The 18,136-nt window shown below is 43.0% G+C and overlaps 1 protein-coding gene across 2 annotated transcripts; it reads right to left on the reverse strand.

The window, feature by feature from the left end:
* Positions 1–4,257: 4,257 nt before the first annotated feature.
* LOC118309937 (fidgetin-like) lies at positions 4,258–17,488 on the reverse strand. Of its 2 annotated transcripts, XM_035632603.2 has the most exons (3): positions 17,260–17,488; positions 16,259–16,489; positions 4,258–8,297 (listed from the first exon to the last, which is right to left on the reverse strand). In XM_035632603.2, exons 2-3 carry the CDS (start codon positions 16,281–16,283, stop codon positions 7,132–7,134), a joined length of 1,191 nt encoding a protein of 396 aa, XP_035488496.1. In that variant the 5' UTR covers positions 16,284–16,489; positions 17,260–17,488; the 3' UTR covers positions 4,258–7,131. The 2 variants fall into 2 exon arrangements, with proteins under 2 accessions (XP_035488496.1, XP_035488498.1); XM_035632605.2 differs by lacking the exons at positions 16,259–16,489; positions 17,260–17,488 and adding an exon at positions 10,811–11,642.
* Positions 17,489–18,136: the final 648 nt, after the last annotated feature.

An 18,136-nucleotide genomic window follows, 5' to 3' on the forward strand; every position in this document is an offset into this window, starting at 1 on the left:
CACCTCTGGCTGGTGTCGTTTTTGGGTATAAAATGAAAGACTGCCATTTTATCATACAGAATATGCTCCACCATGTCTGACGACGGATGGTTTAGCTGTACCTCATTAGATTCCAGGTGACACGGTCCCCTTTGACACTCACTGAAGAATGTGATCCAGTTTGTGTTTTAGGCTAATAATCGTTGACATTGCTCATATTAGCAAATATGTTAACAAACATACAAGATGAAGATGATTGAAAGGGAACAAAAAGGAATAGAGACATCACACTGCACATTACACTGGCTTGACAACACTTGAATGCTATTGCTGAGTTAAAGTGGGTTGGGTGTGTTATGGTGCATCAGCACTGAGATGACTTTAAAAGGGTGCATGTGAGTGTGTGGCGGCGGCGGCGGCGCGCACTGAAAGAGGAAGGGGGGGGGGGGGGGTGTAAGCAGAGACAGCACTGCAGTGCAGATAGATGGATGCAGTGGCCTGGGCTGAGTCAGCAGCATGCCTCCCAGCAGACTCAGACTGTACAGTGCACTGTACAGCACCTTCTTACCCACAGCGAGCGAGGGCGGGAGAGAAGGAGCTAAAGCAAGAAAATGAAAACTAAATGAGAACAATGAACAGGCACACACGGTAAAAAAAAAAAATGAGAAGAAAACTGTGGGTTTTTTTGCCATGGATTCATCCTTCACCTCGTGCCAGCACTGCATGCGTCTGGGGTGCTGGGTACAGTTTGCGAACGCAGCTTCTATTACACGCACACACACACACACAACACATGACAGGATGTCACTATATTTATATACAAGTATGATTCTAAGATTTGACAGCTGCAACCAACCGCTATAATATGAATGTGTTGCTTTCCTCTACGAATGCCATGGTGTCTATGTGCTGCACTACACACATGCTCTGTCTTGTTTTTCCCTCTTCAGGCTCTTCCTCCTCTCATCCAGCTGAAAAAAAAGGATTTATATGCAGAGGCGGGACATGGATAAAGTAGGACATTGGCGTGATCTGTCGGTCTGTTCGAGGTGGGAGCATGAGAGTGTGTGTGTGTAAGGGATACAGGGAGACTGTATGTCTTCAAGGAATCAATAACCTGTAATCTGCAATATTGCTGTGATCAAATATCTGGGTGAGGTAGCGGTTTCTTTTGTTCACACGCCGTTTTTCCATTTTGTGTCATGTTTGCTCCCTCATGCAGGACACATTGTTTAGGAAGGTGAGGGTGCATTGAACACTGTTGGTGTTGTATATTGTACATTTAATTAAATCAGTGTGCATGAGGGCGTGGCCTGACCATTTCCCTCATTTTCACCTACAGCTGTAGAAGGATTGTTTAATGTACAAGATGGAATAAAAAGGTGTGACACCTTCATGCTTTAAGTGGACGTTTTTTTTAATCCCTGGTTTTTCCTTCCATGCTTTCATAGAGCATTACCTCCTTCGCCCTTTTTGGCTTGGTTTTTTTCTTTTCTTTTTTGTTCTCTCCTGTCCCTGAAAGTGTCTGCAGATATCAGAGTGTATGTGTACAGTAACCTCTCCAAATGACTTCTCATAGCTCGCTACCCCCCTCTAGTGGGCCTGAATGAAATAACTCAAGACAACCGTGTACTGTAGCTTCCACAAGTAAAAGGGATTCTTCTTCTTTCTTTCTTTTTTTTAAAGTAAAGTAGTATGGGTTACTCGCTGATGTGATGATGGATGTTAGATCCTTTAGTTGTGGTTATCCTCTCACGCCAGCAGCAGGTGACCGATCATAGACGTTTGCTGTGGTTTCACAAACAAGCAATTGTCTTTACTTTTATACTGCTGTTTTGTTTTTTTTAAATGGAACATCTGGATGTTTTCAACTGGTTGAACTCCACCACTGTCTTCCTGCGGAGATTTACTTTTGCGAAAATGCAGGATTCCTCAAAAAATGAAACTTCCAACCAACATCTCTCCTCTACAAATGTTATTTGTGCTTATAAGTGCTTCAATATGGACACAGGCCAAAGATTTGTCTTGGGCAAGGAAAGTCTTCATGAAGAAACCAACGTTCGATTTAGCTTAACTAAAAGATCTCCATGTATGTTTGGAATTTTATGAGTTTAATTTAAGAGTTTAATTACATTGCTGGAAATTCTTAAAATGACATGAAAAATCCTGAAACTATGAATGTTAAAAAATTTATAGTGAATTTGAAGAAAGACAAAATTCATTGCTTTTCAACTGTAAATTTCATTTGATTCCATTTGTTCTCATTCTATTTGCTGTGATCGTAAACTGAACATTGTGGGGTTTTGGACTGTTGTTGGCAAAACAAGACATCTGAACCTTTCAACTTGAGCTCATGGAAACTGATGGACATTTTTGTGCTATATTTTTTGACATTTTAGGACGAGGTGAATAGTAAATTGTGGAGGGAAGCAGCAGGTTTATCAAACATGAAAAATATTCATTAGTGGCAATGCTTGTTTCACCTCTGCCTTTCTCCCCGTAAGTCTGAGCCCCACAGTACGGTTGTCCATCTTTGACGTTTTTTTTTTTATATACTTTGCAGTTTGCCCTCAGTCTGATGGAGAAACTCTGCAGACGAGCCAGCAACGGCACGACATTGCCACCATTGGGCAAGAACCTGAAGAACCAGTGTGGTGCTCTGGTGAAGTGAATAGAAATACCATATTTACAAGCTACGATGTTCAGGTATGTTAAAAAAGAACCACACAGTGCAGTCAGTGAAAGTAGTAGAAAGTAAAAAAAACATTTTGAAAAAAGAAAATAATCTTTTAATAGAGGATTGAATCCCAGCGTAGAAATTACAAAAAGAACTGACAAGCTAAAGACAAATCCTGAGCCTGGATGTTGGACATATCCAAGTCTCCCTGTGCTCATCTCTCCTTAACAACATATGCTGACATTTAAAGAAATGACTCATGTATTCATGTTATCATTTCTTATTCATTTTTTTGTTACATAATTGTCAACTACTTTTTGACACCTTTTTAATAATTGTTGTTAACCATAGACGTTATTATTCTCACACTTATAAAAATGTCCTTGTTAAAACAACCCAGTAGGTGTCACTGTTAAATGTGTTATCTGACACAGCTGCAGCCGCCGCCCCCACTGACTTGGAGAGCTCACGGTCATTGATAAATGGGCAAAGACACAGCATTTTGGCAGCAAGTGACAGTAAAAAAAGACGATTTTAAAAGGTAATTAAAGGCGCAGGTTGAGTTTGAAATGGATTCAATGAACTGGGCTTAATGTTAAAGACCTGAACACGAGCCTGGGAGGCTGCCGAGGAAGGTTTTGATGAGGATGGCTGGTCGGGTGTTTGAGGTGTGTTTAAAATGCAGAACGTGTGTCGGTGACAATGGCACCACAGTTGAAGACGTATGCAACGTAAAATGGTGAGAGTCACGGTGACTGAAAACACGAAAGATTCAGACATCTGTCACATGCAGGCACAGGCCCTCCGCCCTCCAGACAATCAAGCTGTGGACAGGTCCGGATCTCCCCCTCTCCTGAGCCTCTTATGGGCTCTGTACGTAACAGAAATAGCTCTGTGGTTTTTATTCACAACATTAATAGATTTGGGAATCACTTTGTTTTAGCAGTGTGTTATTTCTAGAAGGTTTACTGGAGAGAACAGCATAGGCCGGTAAAGAGTTCGCCCTCGTCTTGTCAGCGTCACCTTGGGTGGGACATTCATATAATTATTTTCACTTCCATGAGAGAAATATATCGCTGTCATGCTGCAATATGGAGCTGGATATGGTGAGATAACGCCAGCAGCGCAACAAATTTTAGGTCATCGTTCCTTCCGCCGGGGACGTTGTGTTTTTGCCTCTGTAGTTTTGTTAGATTGTTGGTTGGTTTGCTTGTTCGTCTGTCAACAGGATAAGGCAAAAGCTACACAACAGATCTTAATGAAATATTGGCCAAGAAAGTTGGCATGAAATGTTGTGGTGGATCTGGAAAAAGAGGCGGACCCAGGAATGTTTTTTATCACTTTCTCGACAGGTTTTTTGGCGGCTTTTGACATTTCCACCAATTTCCCAGGGAATAATTCAGGGATCTTGATTTGAAAGAGAATCAGGCATATGTAGGTTATTGATATCTATATCTAGTGTGTGCAATTTGGTGCTGCTTGATAATATAGTTATAGTATATATTAGTGGGGTTTTGTTTTTTTAAAAGATGACACTCAAACCTCAAACATTTTTCAAATTTCACAGACAAAAAGACAAAAGTCAAGTTTTTTTTTTGGTATATCTTCATTTCCATGACACAACAGTCTTTAGTGAGGTAGACTATGACAGGTCAAGAATTAGAAACATTGCTCCTTAAACTGGCAAGTGAAATGACATGAAATAAATATTTCAATGTACGTCTTCAGAATGAGGTAGAAATGGTTACAGAAAATGTACAAGATACAACAAAAGTACAACTGAATTACAAAGTAACACTGAAATCCCGTTCTTGATCTGCTGGACAAATTCAACTCCACACGCTTCCATGAATCAGAGTTTACACCAGGAAACAGCGAGCACCGTTGTGTGCCGCAGCGTGTAGGTTCACGTAGAGCACATTGTTTGTGTGGTACTGAAGAGCATTCAAATTTTGTAGCTAAGCGCTTAGATACTTTTTTAAATCTGGGGGTAAGATTACAATTTCATACGCTTAAAACCAATTTATTAATCTGTTGCCTTTTTTTACACTCAGGAGAACTCGGAGCTAAATCTGTTTCACCCTCTGATTAAGTGTAATTCTATGAATGTGCTTATATTTCCAAAAGAGGCTTTAAAGTACTTTTTCATCACACTGGATTTCAGACTGAATCTGAAGTTGCTATTTAAGGGGATTCACTCTCTGGGCATGCTTTCAGACAGGACTGGGGTTTTGTTACAGCCTCAATTTTGCACTCATTTTGCACAAATATAACTGTATGGCACTATTTAGGAAGGGATGAAATAGTCGAGCCGCGAAGCCGCAACTTGATAAAAAGGGTTTGGAGTTGTGACTGTGTTTTTCTTTTGGGACAGTGCACACCCTTTACTTATGTTCGCACAGTTAACTTCTCCCTTCTTCGTGGTGTCATTTCATGTGAAAGTTCAATTCAAGCTGATTGACTGGTGGCATGCCGTCAAGCAGTTTTAAAATACTGATGTGGGAAACTGGACACTTTGTTAAGACAATTAATAAACATAGCTATTATAGAGCATATTGCATTCTGTTGCATGTGTATGTCTTGATATGTCAAACTATCAGGAGTGCTTTGCTTTGACTTTTTCGTCCACAAAACCATTTCCCCCACTGCTAACTAAACTAACACAAGTAACATTTCATTCATTTCTCCATCAAAACCTATACGAGAATTACATCTATACATGAAGAAAATATGTTTCATATATCTAAAAACATAAATTGATGTACATTATGGCATGTAATGTCCTTTAAAAAAAATATCTGAATTACATTCAACGTTTCAGGCCTTGGTACAAAAACCTCAAGTTTAATTGCCCCAGAGCTAAGAAGCAGTGTGTTTGTGAGTGTACGCGTGTGTGTGTGTTTGTGTGTGTGTGTGTGTGTGTGTGTGTGTGTTTGTGAGTGTACGCTTGTGTGTGTGTGTGTGTGTGTGTGTGTGCGAGCGGGTGTGTGCGTGCAGGTGTGTGCGTGCGTGTGTGTGTGTGTGTGCGTGCGTGCGTGTGTTCTACTTATAGTATCAAAGGCCTTGTAAGTTCATTATTTCCCTGAAGTGTTCAGAGTATCTTTTTTCTCTTTGACAAAGCCATGGCTCCACTTTTGTCTTTCTCCATAAAGCTCCTTACAAACACCCAAAGGTAAATAACATACATTCTTATTTCATCATTCTGAGGTAACAATATTCTTCCTGAGTATTCAATAAAACAACTATACATCATCATTTTGAGAGGCTAAAGTAAAGAGAATGCATATTTTTAAAAAAAGAAAAAAGGAAATCCAAGAAGACAAGCAGGTAAATCTTCATTAAGAATGTAATTGTTAGAGATCTGGTCTGTTCATCCAAACAGCCTCACATACCTTCAAACAGTTGCCTCTGATTGGACTAAATAATGGTTATCTGTTTTTTGGTTGTAGATTTTCTATGCTCATTACTTCTTGTAATATTTTGAATGCTCAAGACAATTTACAAGATGGAACAGGTATTATTATTATTCAGACTCTTTAGAAAATATAACTGCTTGTTTGAGAATTCGAAATCTGCATGTAAACATCAGCCTATGAAGATGATCTGCAAATATACTATATACTGTCATTGTGCGAATGCTGGAAACATTAACATAAAACATGAGATGATTTTCCCAATCTGTCTTTAGGTCAAAACTATTCAAAGGGCTGCTTCATGTACACCATCATGTAATCATTTGATGAGCAGCTTGGTACGTCTAAACTGGACAAAGACTAAATTTGTTCAGCGATGACATCGATTGAGAGCAGGAGGCAGCAGAGCAGAGTTCAGACACAGAATGAAAGAAAGGAAATGGAAAAAAGAAAAGTGAAAGCAAAAAGCAGGGAAACATTCATTTCTCAAGGCCAAGTGGCACAAGCCTTGGAGTGAGCTGTGTAAAAGCAGCAGTGATTGTGCTGAAGTAGTATGGCAATCTAACCATTTCAGTTATTGCTCTCCTTACTTTTTGGTCAGTAATGATTTTTTTGTGTGTGTGGTGTGGTAGAACATATTGCAGTCAAAGGCCTTTTGCACACACATAATGGCCACAAATAATTACAGCAACTTCTAAATCTGCAACATTGCAGTGATGTTGCCACAGTAGCAGAAAGGAAATAAATAGGATCCTGAGAGAAACAGACACTCGCACATATAGCCTGTCTTAATGCTATATATGTAGAGAGTGCCTCAACCTCACCCCTAACACTTACCTCAACCTCACGGGCAAAAGGCCCCTGTGACTCTTTGGAAAAACATGAATAATGAAAATGTTAAAGATGCACAGGAAATACCAGTCTTGTGCCATCTTGTGTTTGCAAGTGAAATAAAACCTTTCGATGACAAATCTAATGTCATTCCCCCAAATATGTCTAGATTAAGAACCCTGGTTGCTCTCAAAGAGTGAGGGAATCCTCCCCTGGAGGCGACTGAGGCCGTCAGCGGCCTCCGGCAGGGTCGTCAGATCGTGTGTGTGATGCAGGTATCTTCATAGACATTCTCTGCTGCTGGGGAAAGTTGTGCTCCCCTGATACACTCTCTCCTGCTAGGCCCGACGGTGGGCTATAGTCCCCTGCCGTGCCGTATGGGGGCGACATCAGGGGCTTTCCAGGTTTGTAGGCCTGCGGATCTGAGGTAGAGCCGCTCATATCGTAGCCATTGCCGTGCCCATTACCGTGGCCTTTGCTATGACCGTTTCCATGGCCGTTGCCATACTTTCTGTAGCGTGATCCCTCCACCTCTGCTCCCTCCTGTCCTTCCTCTGCCATCTCAAAGGCCTTGCGTTTCAGTGGCACCACAGCCTCAGAGCTCCCTCCGAGGCTGTGAGGTGCGTAGCTGTAACCGCCCCCAACCATGGTGGGCCTAGGGGCCAGAGGAGTTGGGGCACTAATGCCAGGGGGCAGGTAGGAGGCACTGGGGTGACTGTATCCAGAGGACAGGCTGGTTTGGGGGTAGCACCCAGGTGGGTAGTTGTAGACAGCGGTGCTGGCGGTGTAGCTGGGCACTAGAGTGGGTGTGGCCTGCAAAGAGTGCAGAGTGGCAGGGGGAAGTGCTGCGCTGGGCTGAGGGCAGTATGCTGAGGACAGGTAGGTGCTGTTGTAGGCAGGAGGGTATTCCTGAGATGAAGGGGCACTGCAGGTGCTAGTACCACTGTAACTTGGCTCAGAAGCCAAGTTACTGCTCACTACTGTTACACTTCCTGTGGCTGGGATGCCCACAGAGGCAGAACCCACCTTGGAGCCCGTTAATGCCTCTAGGCCAGGGTAACACTCCATGCCCTGACCCAGTGCCCATGGCTCAGATTCAGTTTTCAGGAAAGTTCCAGGCTCTGAGTAGGCCCCTGCAGCGGGGCGTTCGTAGGACAACTCCAGGCCAGAGTACTTCTCAGCGTAGCGTTTAAGCAGAGAAGAAGCAGTGAGGGCTGATATGTCATCACTGGCCCAAGGGTAACCTGCAGGGGCATAGCCACGGCGGGCAGCTGTAGAGTAGGGGTCATGTTTGTGGCCAGATGGGGGCGAGGTGGTAGAGGTGACATCTAGGTGCTGCTCAGGCCACTGAGATAAGGGGGCAGCGTGCTCCGGAGACCAGTGCATCTTCAACAAACCTGCAATTATGAAGACCAAAGCTGAGTTAGTTCACAAAAACATTACACGATGCATCAAATGTTTTAAATAACATATTTGCCGCATTTTGTCCAGACCAGATAAAGGTTGTGGACGTCACCTGAGGTATTTTGTCGCCTCTTTCTTTCTTCCAACTCACAACCAAGCCAAAAGAGCGACTTCATGAATATTTGCCCTCATAATCACCTTGACAAACGAACTCTTTTCCAGAATCATGTCAGTGCCTAGTCAATGCTCTTCCACACAGTCTCATCCAAGCAGGGGACAACTGCTCTAATCTTTATATGAAGCCGCCAACATAGCCCCCAGCCCGGTCTCCACGGCGATAAGCCTCTATCAGCCAGCGCACTGCCCTCTGCTTTCGCTTCTCTCACATTGGGGCCATTGTTGTCTCTCTGTGAGACTCTTAGTCCACAAAGCCACCCCCACCAAGCGTGTGATCTAATTCGGCCAAAACCTCAGGGGTCTGCTGGACAGGGGGAAACAGAGGGCGGGGCTACGTTGTAGAGGTTGAGATTCGTTGTTCAAAATATTACACAGAGACTGGACCAACACATCTAGGAACCCTGTTATAAGTGAACTGATAAAGCAGTCATGAAAAGTCGGATTTGCATGTGCCATGTGTAATTATACATTTATACATTCACACAAACAGAGTAATCCTCTGGTTTAGTGGTGGTGGGCTTTTCTTTTTGAACGTGCATTAGGCTGACATTCCAGGCATTGCAGAGTATTATTAAACTGTCTTGACCCCAGGCCTGAGCCTTGATTTCACCAGGAGTGGTGGACTCATAATTCCAATGGCAGTATATGGTAGGATGTGTTAACTGATGCGATTGCACCATACATTCTCTTGACATACAGCATTTGAAGAATGAATAATTCTTCCACTACAAAAAGCTCACCGTTTGATCGCAGTTATGTTAAATTAAAAGCACTTCATGATTACTTGAATTGAAAAAGACATCTCAATGGATTCCTTAATTTTTTTTAAACCATCATGTAGGGGAATATTTTCCACCTCCATTTTTAGACAGATAATATGTTGTAACATTGATGATTGATTGTTTTGTGAGTTTACAATGAATACTTACAATAGAGATTAATCTGCATGTAATTGTTTGATTAATCTATTTGTCAAGTAAATGACAATAGAGAATAATGTTGACTGGAATAGTGCAACATGCCCACTAACTCTTTCTTTGAGTGTCTTGTTTTACCCAACTTGCAGTTACTTGCTCAGCTCTATTCAAGACCCTGATCAAATGTTGTAGTTATTGGTCCAGGAAGCGCAGCAACTAATAGCAGCAGTTGTAGGTGTTGGGATTATTCACGATCCCATGTACTAACACTGGCTCGCTCACACGTCTGGTCTGAAACTGGATTATTTCAGGTTGTGTCACATGTCTACTATGACCACCAGATGGGCCTCTAAACGGTCCACATGTTGATCCCTAAATTAAATGATCCTTCAGACCAATAATCCCACTCATCCAATCCAGGGATCGCAGCGCTCTTGACCGGCACAGGCTCCACCCTGGATCTGAGAAATCCCTGAACTCAAGGGAATTCAAACCGATAATGGTGCCCATCCCAAGAGAGAAAAACATTAATAGCACGGACTGGAAAAAAAGGCTTACAGTATATTCCCACGACACATACACCATATTAGTTACCACTAAGGTTATAGTGAAAATAATATCCATTTAACATAACCCTGACACGAGGGAGTTGATGACTGGACCCACGTCATTCATGTCAATATCACAAGCTGTCCATGTCCAAGATCAACATAAAGACACTGACAAAATGGCAGTGACCAGGATAAAACACTGACAGGGTGTAAAATTATGGATTCACAACCAAAATCTGATATTTTATCCCCAATGTATTCAAACGGTATGACGGCAACCAAATCATTTAGGGACGCTATGGATCCTCTTGCAGGTTAAGTATGTTTCCATGTTGACCATCAAAGCTTGATTATTATTGATATCACTCAAACAATTTTCTGATATAGTTGTGAAATTTCACAGACATATACATTTTGATCCATCATTTTCTACAAGTCAAATGAATAAAGGCTCTAAATATGGAGGATGTTGTATGTTGACCAGATTTTAAAAACCCTCTAAGGCTGATAAGGGATTTGTTTGCAACTACTGTAAATTATCCTTTGACGACAATGACTTTACTATTAAAGTTTGTTGAAATTACAGTTTTTGACAAACTATAATTTTGGTGATTGTTTTTTTCTGCAATTGAGCTCATTCTGCGCCCCTGTAAAGCTTTCAGCTCAGTCCTACATACTTTTTTTCTATCAGCCTGTTAAACAAGACTTTCCTGCTGCCATCTGACTGGCTGCAAAAATAAAACTGACAGATCTGAACATTAATATGAACAGTCTTTTGGTATAAAAACACTTGAAATCTGGGCATCATACGCGCTCACAGAAACACAGACGCACATTCAGGGTTATCAGACTGATACTCACTGGTCATGACGATTGCAGGCATGAGCCGACCCCCCTACTCCTCACACCCTGTCTTCACCAGATGGTCTATAATCTATCCGAGACATATTTGAACGCAGGAATCTATTGCGTCTTCCATCCTCATCAAAAAAAATTCAGCGCAGGAATGTGGACACTGAACAGGATCCCTCTGAGATCAGCCGGTGGAAGACTAAAGCGGAGGATGAGTTAAGTACGGGACTGAGGAAACCAGACTAATGAAGGATTAGAGCGCACACGCCTTCTGGGAGTGTCGATGCTCGGTGACAATCTGACAAGAACTAAAGATGCATCACTGGCGATTTTCACTCCCTATCCTTGCTGCGAGGCTGAAACTTAGATGAAGGAGTTATTCCAAGATGAATGAATATTGTGCAGTAACGATATAAGATGCTGTTTCTTTAATATAAATAAAACATTGCAAACATATTACTAAAAAAAGGCAATTTAAAGGCAATTTTGACTTGTTTCTTATGCTGGTAACTAACTGGTCTCTAAATTGAACCCCACTCTCAATACAAGTGCATAGAGTTACTTAATGATATGTATACTTACCATGAAAAATAATAAGATAATGAATAATATCTTAAGAGCATAATAACTGCAGTTTCGTTCCTAGCATCATTGCTCTCTTTAGTAACTGACCACTTTTGTCGTGTTTCCTTGCTCCGTACAGAGTAACTGAGACCGTCTCCTTAGACATTTTTCCGACATTTAATTTACGAAAAGATTGTTATATTTTCTGGGAAATGTCCATTTCTGGGATTTCTGCGATTGATTAAAACCTCTTACTGTTTCCCGAGTGCTATAGCATCGAACATATGTGTTAAAGTGAGGATATTAGGGAGCGCGGTTTAGGTATTAGGAGGGGATGAGTGAGGGAGCCCCTAACCCTAATCTAGCATCTCATGTTGGCTCGGGGCTTGGAAACACCCCTCCATTCTTGGCCATGCTTGGCTTACCAAGAGACAAAGATGAGCACTAAGCCGGCTTGCTGCAATGACAGTTTTCCTTAATCATTGTGATTATCATACTGTCGACCAGTATGTTTCCTCTGGCTCTGTCCCCCAGCAGTTTGGTCCCTGGACACCATGCCAAGACAAAACCATGGAAACAGGAACATGAAAGCAGGTCAAACCCTCAAGACTGCTCAGTTCACAGTGTATCAGCAGCTGAGCACAACAATATGTTGTATAGTCAATGTTGTTGTTGCACCGTTAAATCTGCCCAGTTCAAATAATTCATAATCCTGTGTAGGCGCTTACAGTTGATTGTGTGCAGAGCTGCTACAACGGTGTCACTTTGAATGTTGACAGATCTCCAAAGACCCTCTTTAGTCAAATGCCTCTGTAATATAGTGCAACATACATTTGCAGTACTTTCATACAACGAACTCTCATTGCAGTCCAGACAAGCAAGAAAGTAATTTAAAGTCACATTCCTCACATTCTCCAGCCATGCACAATAATCACCCAACTCCAACACCTACCGCCACAACAAGCTGCCCATCAGTTTGTATTTCATTCTGTTTCTGGATGTCCAGCTTTCCTCCCTTTTATGTTACTCCTCTCCCTCCACTACTTTTGCATTTATTTGGTCATAGAGTCAAGATATTCTTGTAGGATATTAATATCTAAATTAGGAGTTTTCAGACATGCACTGAGGTCCGGACAGTTCCCTGAACTTCTCCTGAGGGGCTGAGTGTGAGAACGCAAATATCCTCAAATGTCGCTCCAAACATTTGCGGAACATTTTTCCAGGTGCCACCCATTGCCTGAATGTTCCTGCTGTCGTGAATGTGTCTCTCGGACAATCTTCATCATATCTCTCATCATTTAATACAAAATCTGTTCAGTTCATGTCTGCTTTAGACGTGCGGACTGGAGGAGCGGGGGTTGAAACCTCAATATTTGTATAATATGCCTTTTCCCCCCCAGAACCCTCAGTAGTGTGGCATCTCTTCCTGATTGAAATTTTAAAAAGTATAAATCAGCCTCAAGTCTACCTACAAAAAGAAAGAACATTAGTCCACAGCAACCATCTTAATGATCATCTGAGCAGCCGGAGTCGAGAGGTCACTATAGTTACTATGTTACTTTGAGTGTTCTTCAGGTAAGGTCTGTAGTGTAATGTTTACAATTCTGGCCAGACATTGAGGAAACATTTATATACTCTCACATTCATTCTTCACACTGCCCGGTCACAATTGTGGTCAAGAGGGTTCATTGTGTCTGTGTGTGTGTGTGTGTGTGTGTGTGTGTGTGTGTGTGTGTGTGTGTGTAAAGCAGGGAGTTGCTAGTAAACAGCAGCCGGATCAATCAAATAAAGAGACGGACTGAATGTGAACCTCCTATCCTTATCAGGCTGTCAACAGCCTCCACTAAAACCTCTTAATGAGTTTCATCATCAATGGGGGGAAAAACACAGTTTTTTTTTCTGTCATGAAAACACAATTGTGCAAGTCATGGATTTGTTTTTGTTTTTTTGTGCATCAGTGGAGGCCAGTTTGACTCGTGGCCCACTGCATGGTCAGGATGAGTAATTAGAGGTTAATTATATGAAAGTACACGTGGGGGAAGGGGCTCCCTGGAATGGGATTTGGGGGTTGTGAAGCATCAGAGGTGGTTGGCTGGCCGACTCCGGGAGTGGAAACAAAACCCCCCTGAAAGGTCCTCTGTTAGTGCCTTTACTCCACTCACAATAAACAAAGGCTTACATATCCTGAGAACAGACACACACACACACACGCACATACGCACACACACACACACACACACACACACACACAGACACACGCACGCACACATGCCAAAATGCACTCCTATGCTGTGGGTTTTGGTGCAGTGTTAAGCTTCAGCTGGCCAACAGGCAGAGCGACTCTTGGTCATCTATTGGATGAGTCAGGTTGCTGGAATGCCTGGAATCTAACCTGAGATCTATTTACAAAGCACATATCCTCTCCAAATGCTCAACACACACTGTCCACTCCCAGGCCAAAGGAAGAGGAGGGAGAACGCCGAGGGAAAGTGAGAGAGAGAACACGCTTACTTTTAGTGCTGATAAATGAGCCTATCAGCTGTTTGCACATTAGATTGGCTAATTTGTATAAGTTAGGAGTTGGTTCACACCAGCGCTTGGAAGATCAATACAGAACAGATCAGAGGAGAAATGGTACACGGAGCCTGTCGCAGTGGACCAGTGGGCCGCACACACAAATCACCCAGCTATCTGGGCCCTTCTTGCCACAGAGTAAATGAGGGTTGGATTGTTATGTAACCAGTGACCATCGTGTAAAACACTGAGCATCTGATCCGCTCAGGAGACCCCCCCCCCCCCACCCCTTCCCCAGGCCTGCACACTCTCCAAGGCTACACTGCAGTCGGCCAATCAACTACTGTACCATATCTGAACACACGTGCTCACACCCCTCACCTACAAGTCATTTGTAACTCAGAATCACATGACTGTGACACACGGCAATGCGTCTGATCGTGGATCCTTCCACTCCACACACACGCATCCAATCGCATTGATTTACCTCTAAGAACGGCTGCGTTTACTTTAAATCATTTTGCTTTTCTGTTTCTCTCATTTTATTTGTCACTCCTTTCTTTCGCCCTGCATTGGCGATGGTCTTCCTTCCCTCGAGCCCCGTCCTTCTCCCTGGGCTGTAGTAAAGACAGGGCTGTGTGTTCGACCCTGTGTGGTCAGTTTCACCCTCCCCCACCCCTTTGGCTCACACACACACACACACACACACACACACACACACACACACACACACACACACACACACACACATGTGGCAGAGGCTGGCCTGGCCCCTCTTTGCTTATTGTGTCCACTCATATATCAGGCTGCAGCTGACCAGTGTCTGCTCATGTCCTCTCCATCTGCCCTTCACTTTGCTCCTTCTCTGTCATTTTACCACCAGCAGTGCACGTCTTCACTATAACACCTAATGAGGATCGGAGGTGTGCTACAATTTGCTTAACAAGCTTTTGTGATTACCGCGGAGTGCTAATGAGTGTGTGAGTGTAAAGGCCGAGGGCAATGTTTTATGTGTCCCTTAATGTGGGACTAATGAGAGGTTGTTGACACCGGGTTACTATACTAAGAACCTGGCTTTTCACAGAATGGCTTCGCCCTGGAAACTGACAACTGAACAATGCTCATTCCCCTCTTCAAGTCACACAACCATCATTATGGAGTCCACAATGATGGTTGTGCAACTGCGATCGCATGTTTATTCGTTGGTGTTTGTGTATGGCAGCTGTGGCTGTAGGACAGACGAGAGATGCCCGCATATTATTGTGTGCAGTCCGAGTATCTGCGGGAAGAACCTGACGCTGAGTCTTTCTGAGGAAGGAATGTGACACACGCATGTAACTAAAACTTCTGTCTACCAAGGAAAAACTCTGTTCTTTGTCTCGGCACCTTTGAGTTGTGTTACTCAAAGGTGTGTTTGGAATACAAAATGCATGTAAAAGTAAATCCCCTGTTGCATTATTCCAATCAGGTTAGCGTTGTAATCCTGTTAAAGCTTGGCCTGATCAATAGCCGAGGCAATCAATATAAGCATATTCATCAGCCCGGATAGCAACCTCTCACGATTAGCATATATGCAAACTGACATTCTGTGATGTGTCAGTGAGATTTATGTGATTTCATCTGCCTACATATTGTTGCTGCAACGACATCTGCCAACTGAGATAACACACACACACACACACACACACACACACACACACAAAATGTTACTAACTTGTAAGGTTTGTGCTTCTTTGAGCGTCTAGAAAAGCGCTTTATAAAACCTATATTATTATTATTATTATTAGAAACCCAAAGCAAGCAGTTCATGTAGACTGTTTTTTTTTTAATCATGATGCTTTTAAATTCAAACATAAGTTATTTTCTATCTTACATAAAGGTAAGATGGTGCTTTTGTTATAATACACAACATGTTGTGTATCCCCCATTCTTTAAGAAAAGCTACAAAACAGTCTAGATACGCAGGCTGCACCACTGTTCTCCTTCAATATTTCCATGTTGTTCCAAAAGGACAAGGATTTACCATAATTATTCACATGGAGGGGCTTGAAAAACAGACACTGGACCTTTTCGGTAAAATTCCTCAATGCAAAGCCTGGAGGCTCAGCTGTTAAAGCCATTAGCATATCTGCCTTCTCAACATGACTTCTCTGAGGACACCCCCCAGCCCTCCTCTACACAACCACAGGAGATGAGTCCTGGACAAAAGAGGGGTCAAAAGATAACGGTGTGCAGGAAAAGAGGAGACTCAAGTCAAGCTGGCTCATGGTATTAACACACATGTCAAATGATGCCATTAATGGACATGACCATACGAAAAGATGATCCTCCGAGCACGGACAGTTTACACACGTGGAACTAAAATCAGTGCAGACTTACTGTATGGGGTGACAGGACTGAGCATTCTGCAGCCCTGGCCCCCAGGTGAAGAGGAGAGGAGCGGGTCCACTTGGTGCTAGTGAGAGCCCAGCTGCATGCTGCGGGGCCTCCCTGGGCTACTGCTTCTCCTGCTGCTGCTGGTTGTGAGGCCACTGGCCCGGCTAGTGACTGGCCTCCCGCACGCCTCCATGGTTCATCTCCCGCTTCAACGCCGCTCCGACGCGCTGCCACCTGAAGAACGCACACATGCCAGCGTAAGGGCCAACAGACAACATTAACATGACTAGGTAGAATATTTTTATTATTACAGCCAAAAAATCTAGGACATTCTAGAGATTGATCAAAGTAGTGTACAAATAATGAAAAATGCACTCCTTTTTGTATTGTTTTGCATTTATTACATTATATTATATTATATTTTTACAAAAGGCTAATGTGACAGTAACTTTTTGGGGAATTACGTTGCAGAAGTTGACTGGTTGTTTCTGGTGCACTCTAAATGATCCTGCTTTTGCTTTTCTCAGTCTGTCCATGTGTCTATCTCTGTGCACGTTCACATGCCCGTGTGAGGGGGCTTTCACCCTCCAACCACAAAACCGCACGGCCAGCAGAGACACGTTTCTAATTGTTTGAGGCCACCTATGTTCCAACGCAAACATTGCGAACCACAACAGCCAAAAGAACTTTGTACTCTGTGCAGGCACTGCTGTCTAACACTGAACACGAGGGGGAGAAAAGAAGAAGAAGAGTGTGCCTGTAACAGGGCACTGAGTTGACATATAGAGGACAAACTCACGAGAATGTCACGTTTATGTGAAGACAAGAAACTACAGCAGGTACAGTGTGCTGAGCAGAAGGAAAACACATGGAAGAGGCCATATCACATGAGAAATAGAGAATGGAGAACAGTGAAAAGGAGAGGAATGTGCAAGAATTACTGTCATTGCAGATGAGAGGAGATCAAAACAATCTTTTTCAACAAGTGAGCAAATGTTACTGACCTGATCATGCGTGGATCTACTCCACCAGTGGCTGAGTTTAGAAAGTAATCCACTATGTCACCAAGTAAATCAGAGGGAGCCAACATAAATGTGTGTGTGAGTGAGTGTGTGTGTGTGTGTGTGTATATGTGTGTGTGCTTGCATGTGTGTGAGGGTTGTACTCTCTTCTGGGACCCTATCCTTTGCTCCAACACTCCCTCGCTCGCCCTCCAGCTCCCTTCTCCCTCCCCCTCTCGCTCTCCCCAGCCCAGTGACAACAGAGCAGCACATACATCCCCTCCCCCAACAACGCCACCCCTCCCCCTCCTTCTCCCTCTCTTTTGTTAAAACTATTTCAGCAGGAAGGGAGAGAGAGGGAAAAAAGTGACCCATCATGCAGTGTCAGAGAAGAGCCTGTATGCCCGTACTGTGTGTGTGTGTGTGTGTGTGCGCTCCTGCATGCATCTGTGTATGATCTTTTGCATGTGCATATTGTGGTTTTTAATTGTAAACCCTCGGCCTGATGAGCAACCATGTGGGACACCCGCTTGGGAAAATTTGTGAATTTTCTCCTTCACTGATCACATGAGAAGTTCAGTTATTGTCAATGACTTCTATTGATCTGGTAAATTGATCCTAGTGTTTTTTTTTGTTTTTTTTTGGGGAGGGTGGGGTTGAAACAACCAATTCCTGTGCTACCCCATCCCCCTACACACACACGCAGCCTGGACACATGCATGGGCAGCAGCAGATGACCTCCACATTGGCCTCAAAACCAAATTTTTCTTTAATTTCTCTACCTGTAATTAAACAATATCTTTAATATTTATGAAAAATACATGCTCTTGCTGCTCAATGTCATTTTAATTTACCTGGCTTATGAAGCATCTTCCCTTAT

This window comes from Scophthalmus maximus, chromosome 6 (genome assembly GCF_022379125.1).
Source record: "Scophthalmus maximus strain ysfricsl-2021 chromosome 6, ASM2237912v1, whole genome shotgun sequence".
NCBI lineage: Eukaryota > Metazoa > Chordata > Actinopteri > Pleuronectiformes > Scophthalmidae > Scophthalmus > Scophthalmus maximus.

Bases quoted from the DNA above. Each gene is read 5' to 3' on its own strand.
- LOC118309937 (XM_035632603.2), bottom strand. From the start codon at position 16,283: ATGCTCAGTCCTGTCACCCCATACA. The intron at 8,298-16,258 runs GTAAGTCTGCAC...TCATAATTGCAG, and splicing joins CAGTCCTGTCACCCCATACA to GTTTGTTGAAGATGCACTGG.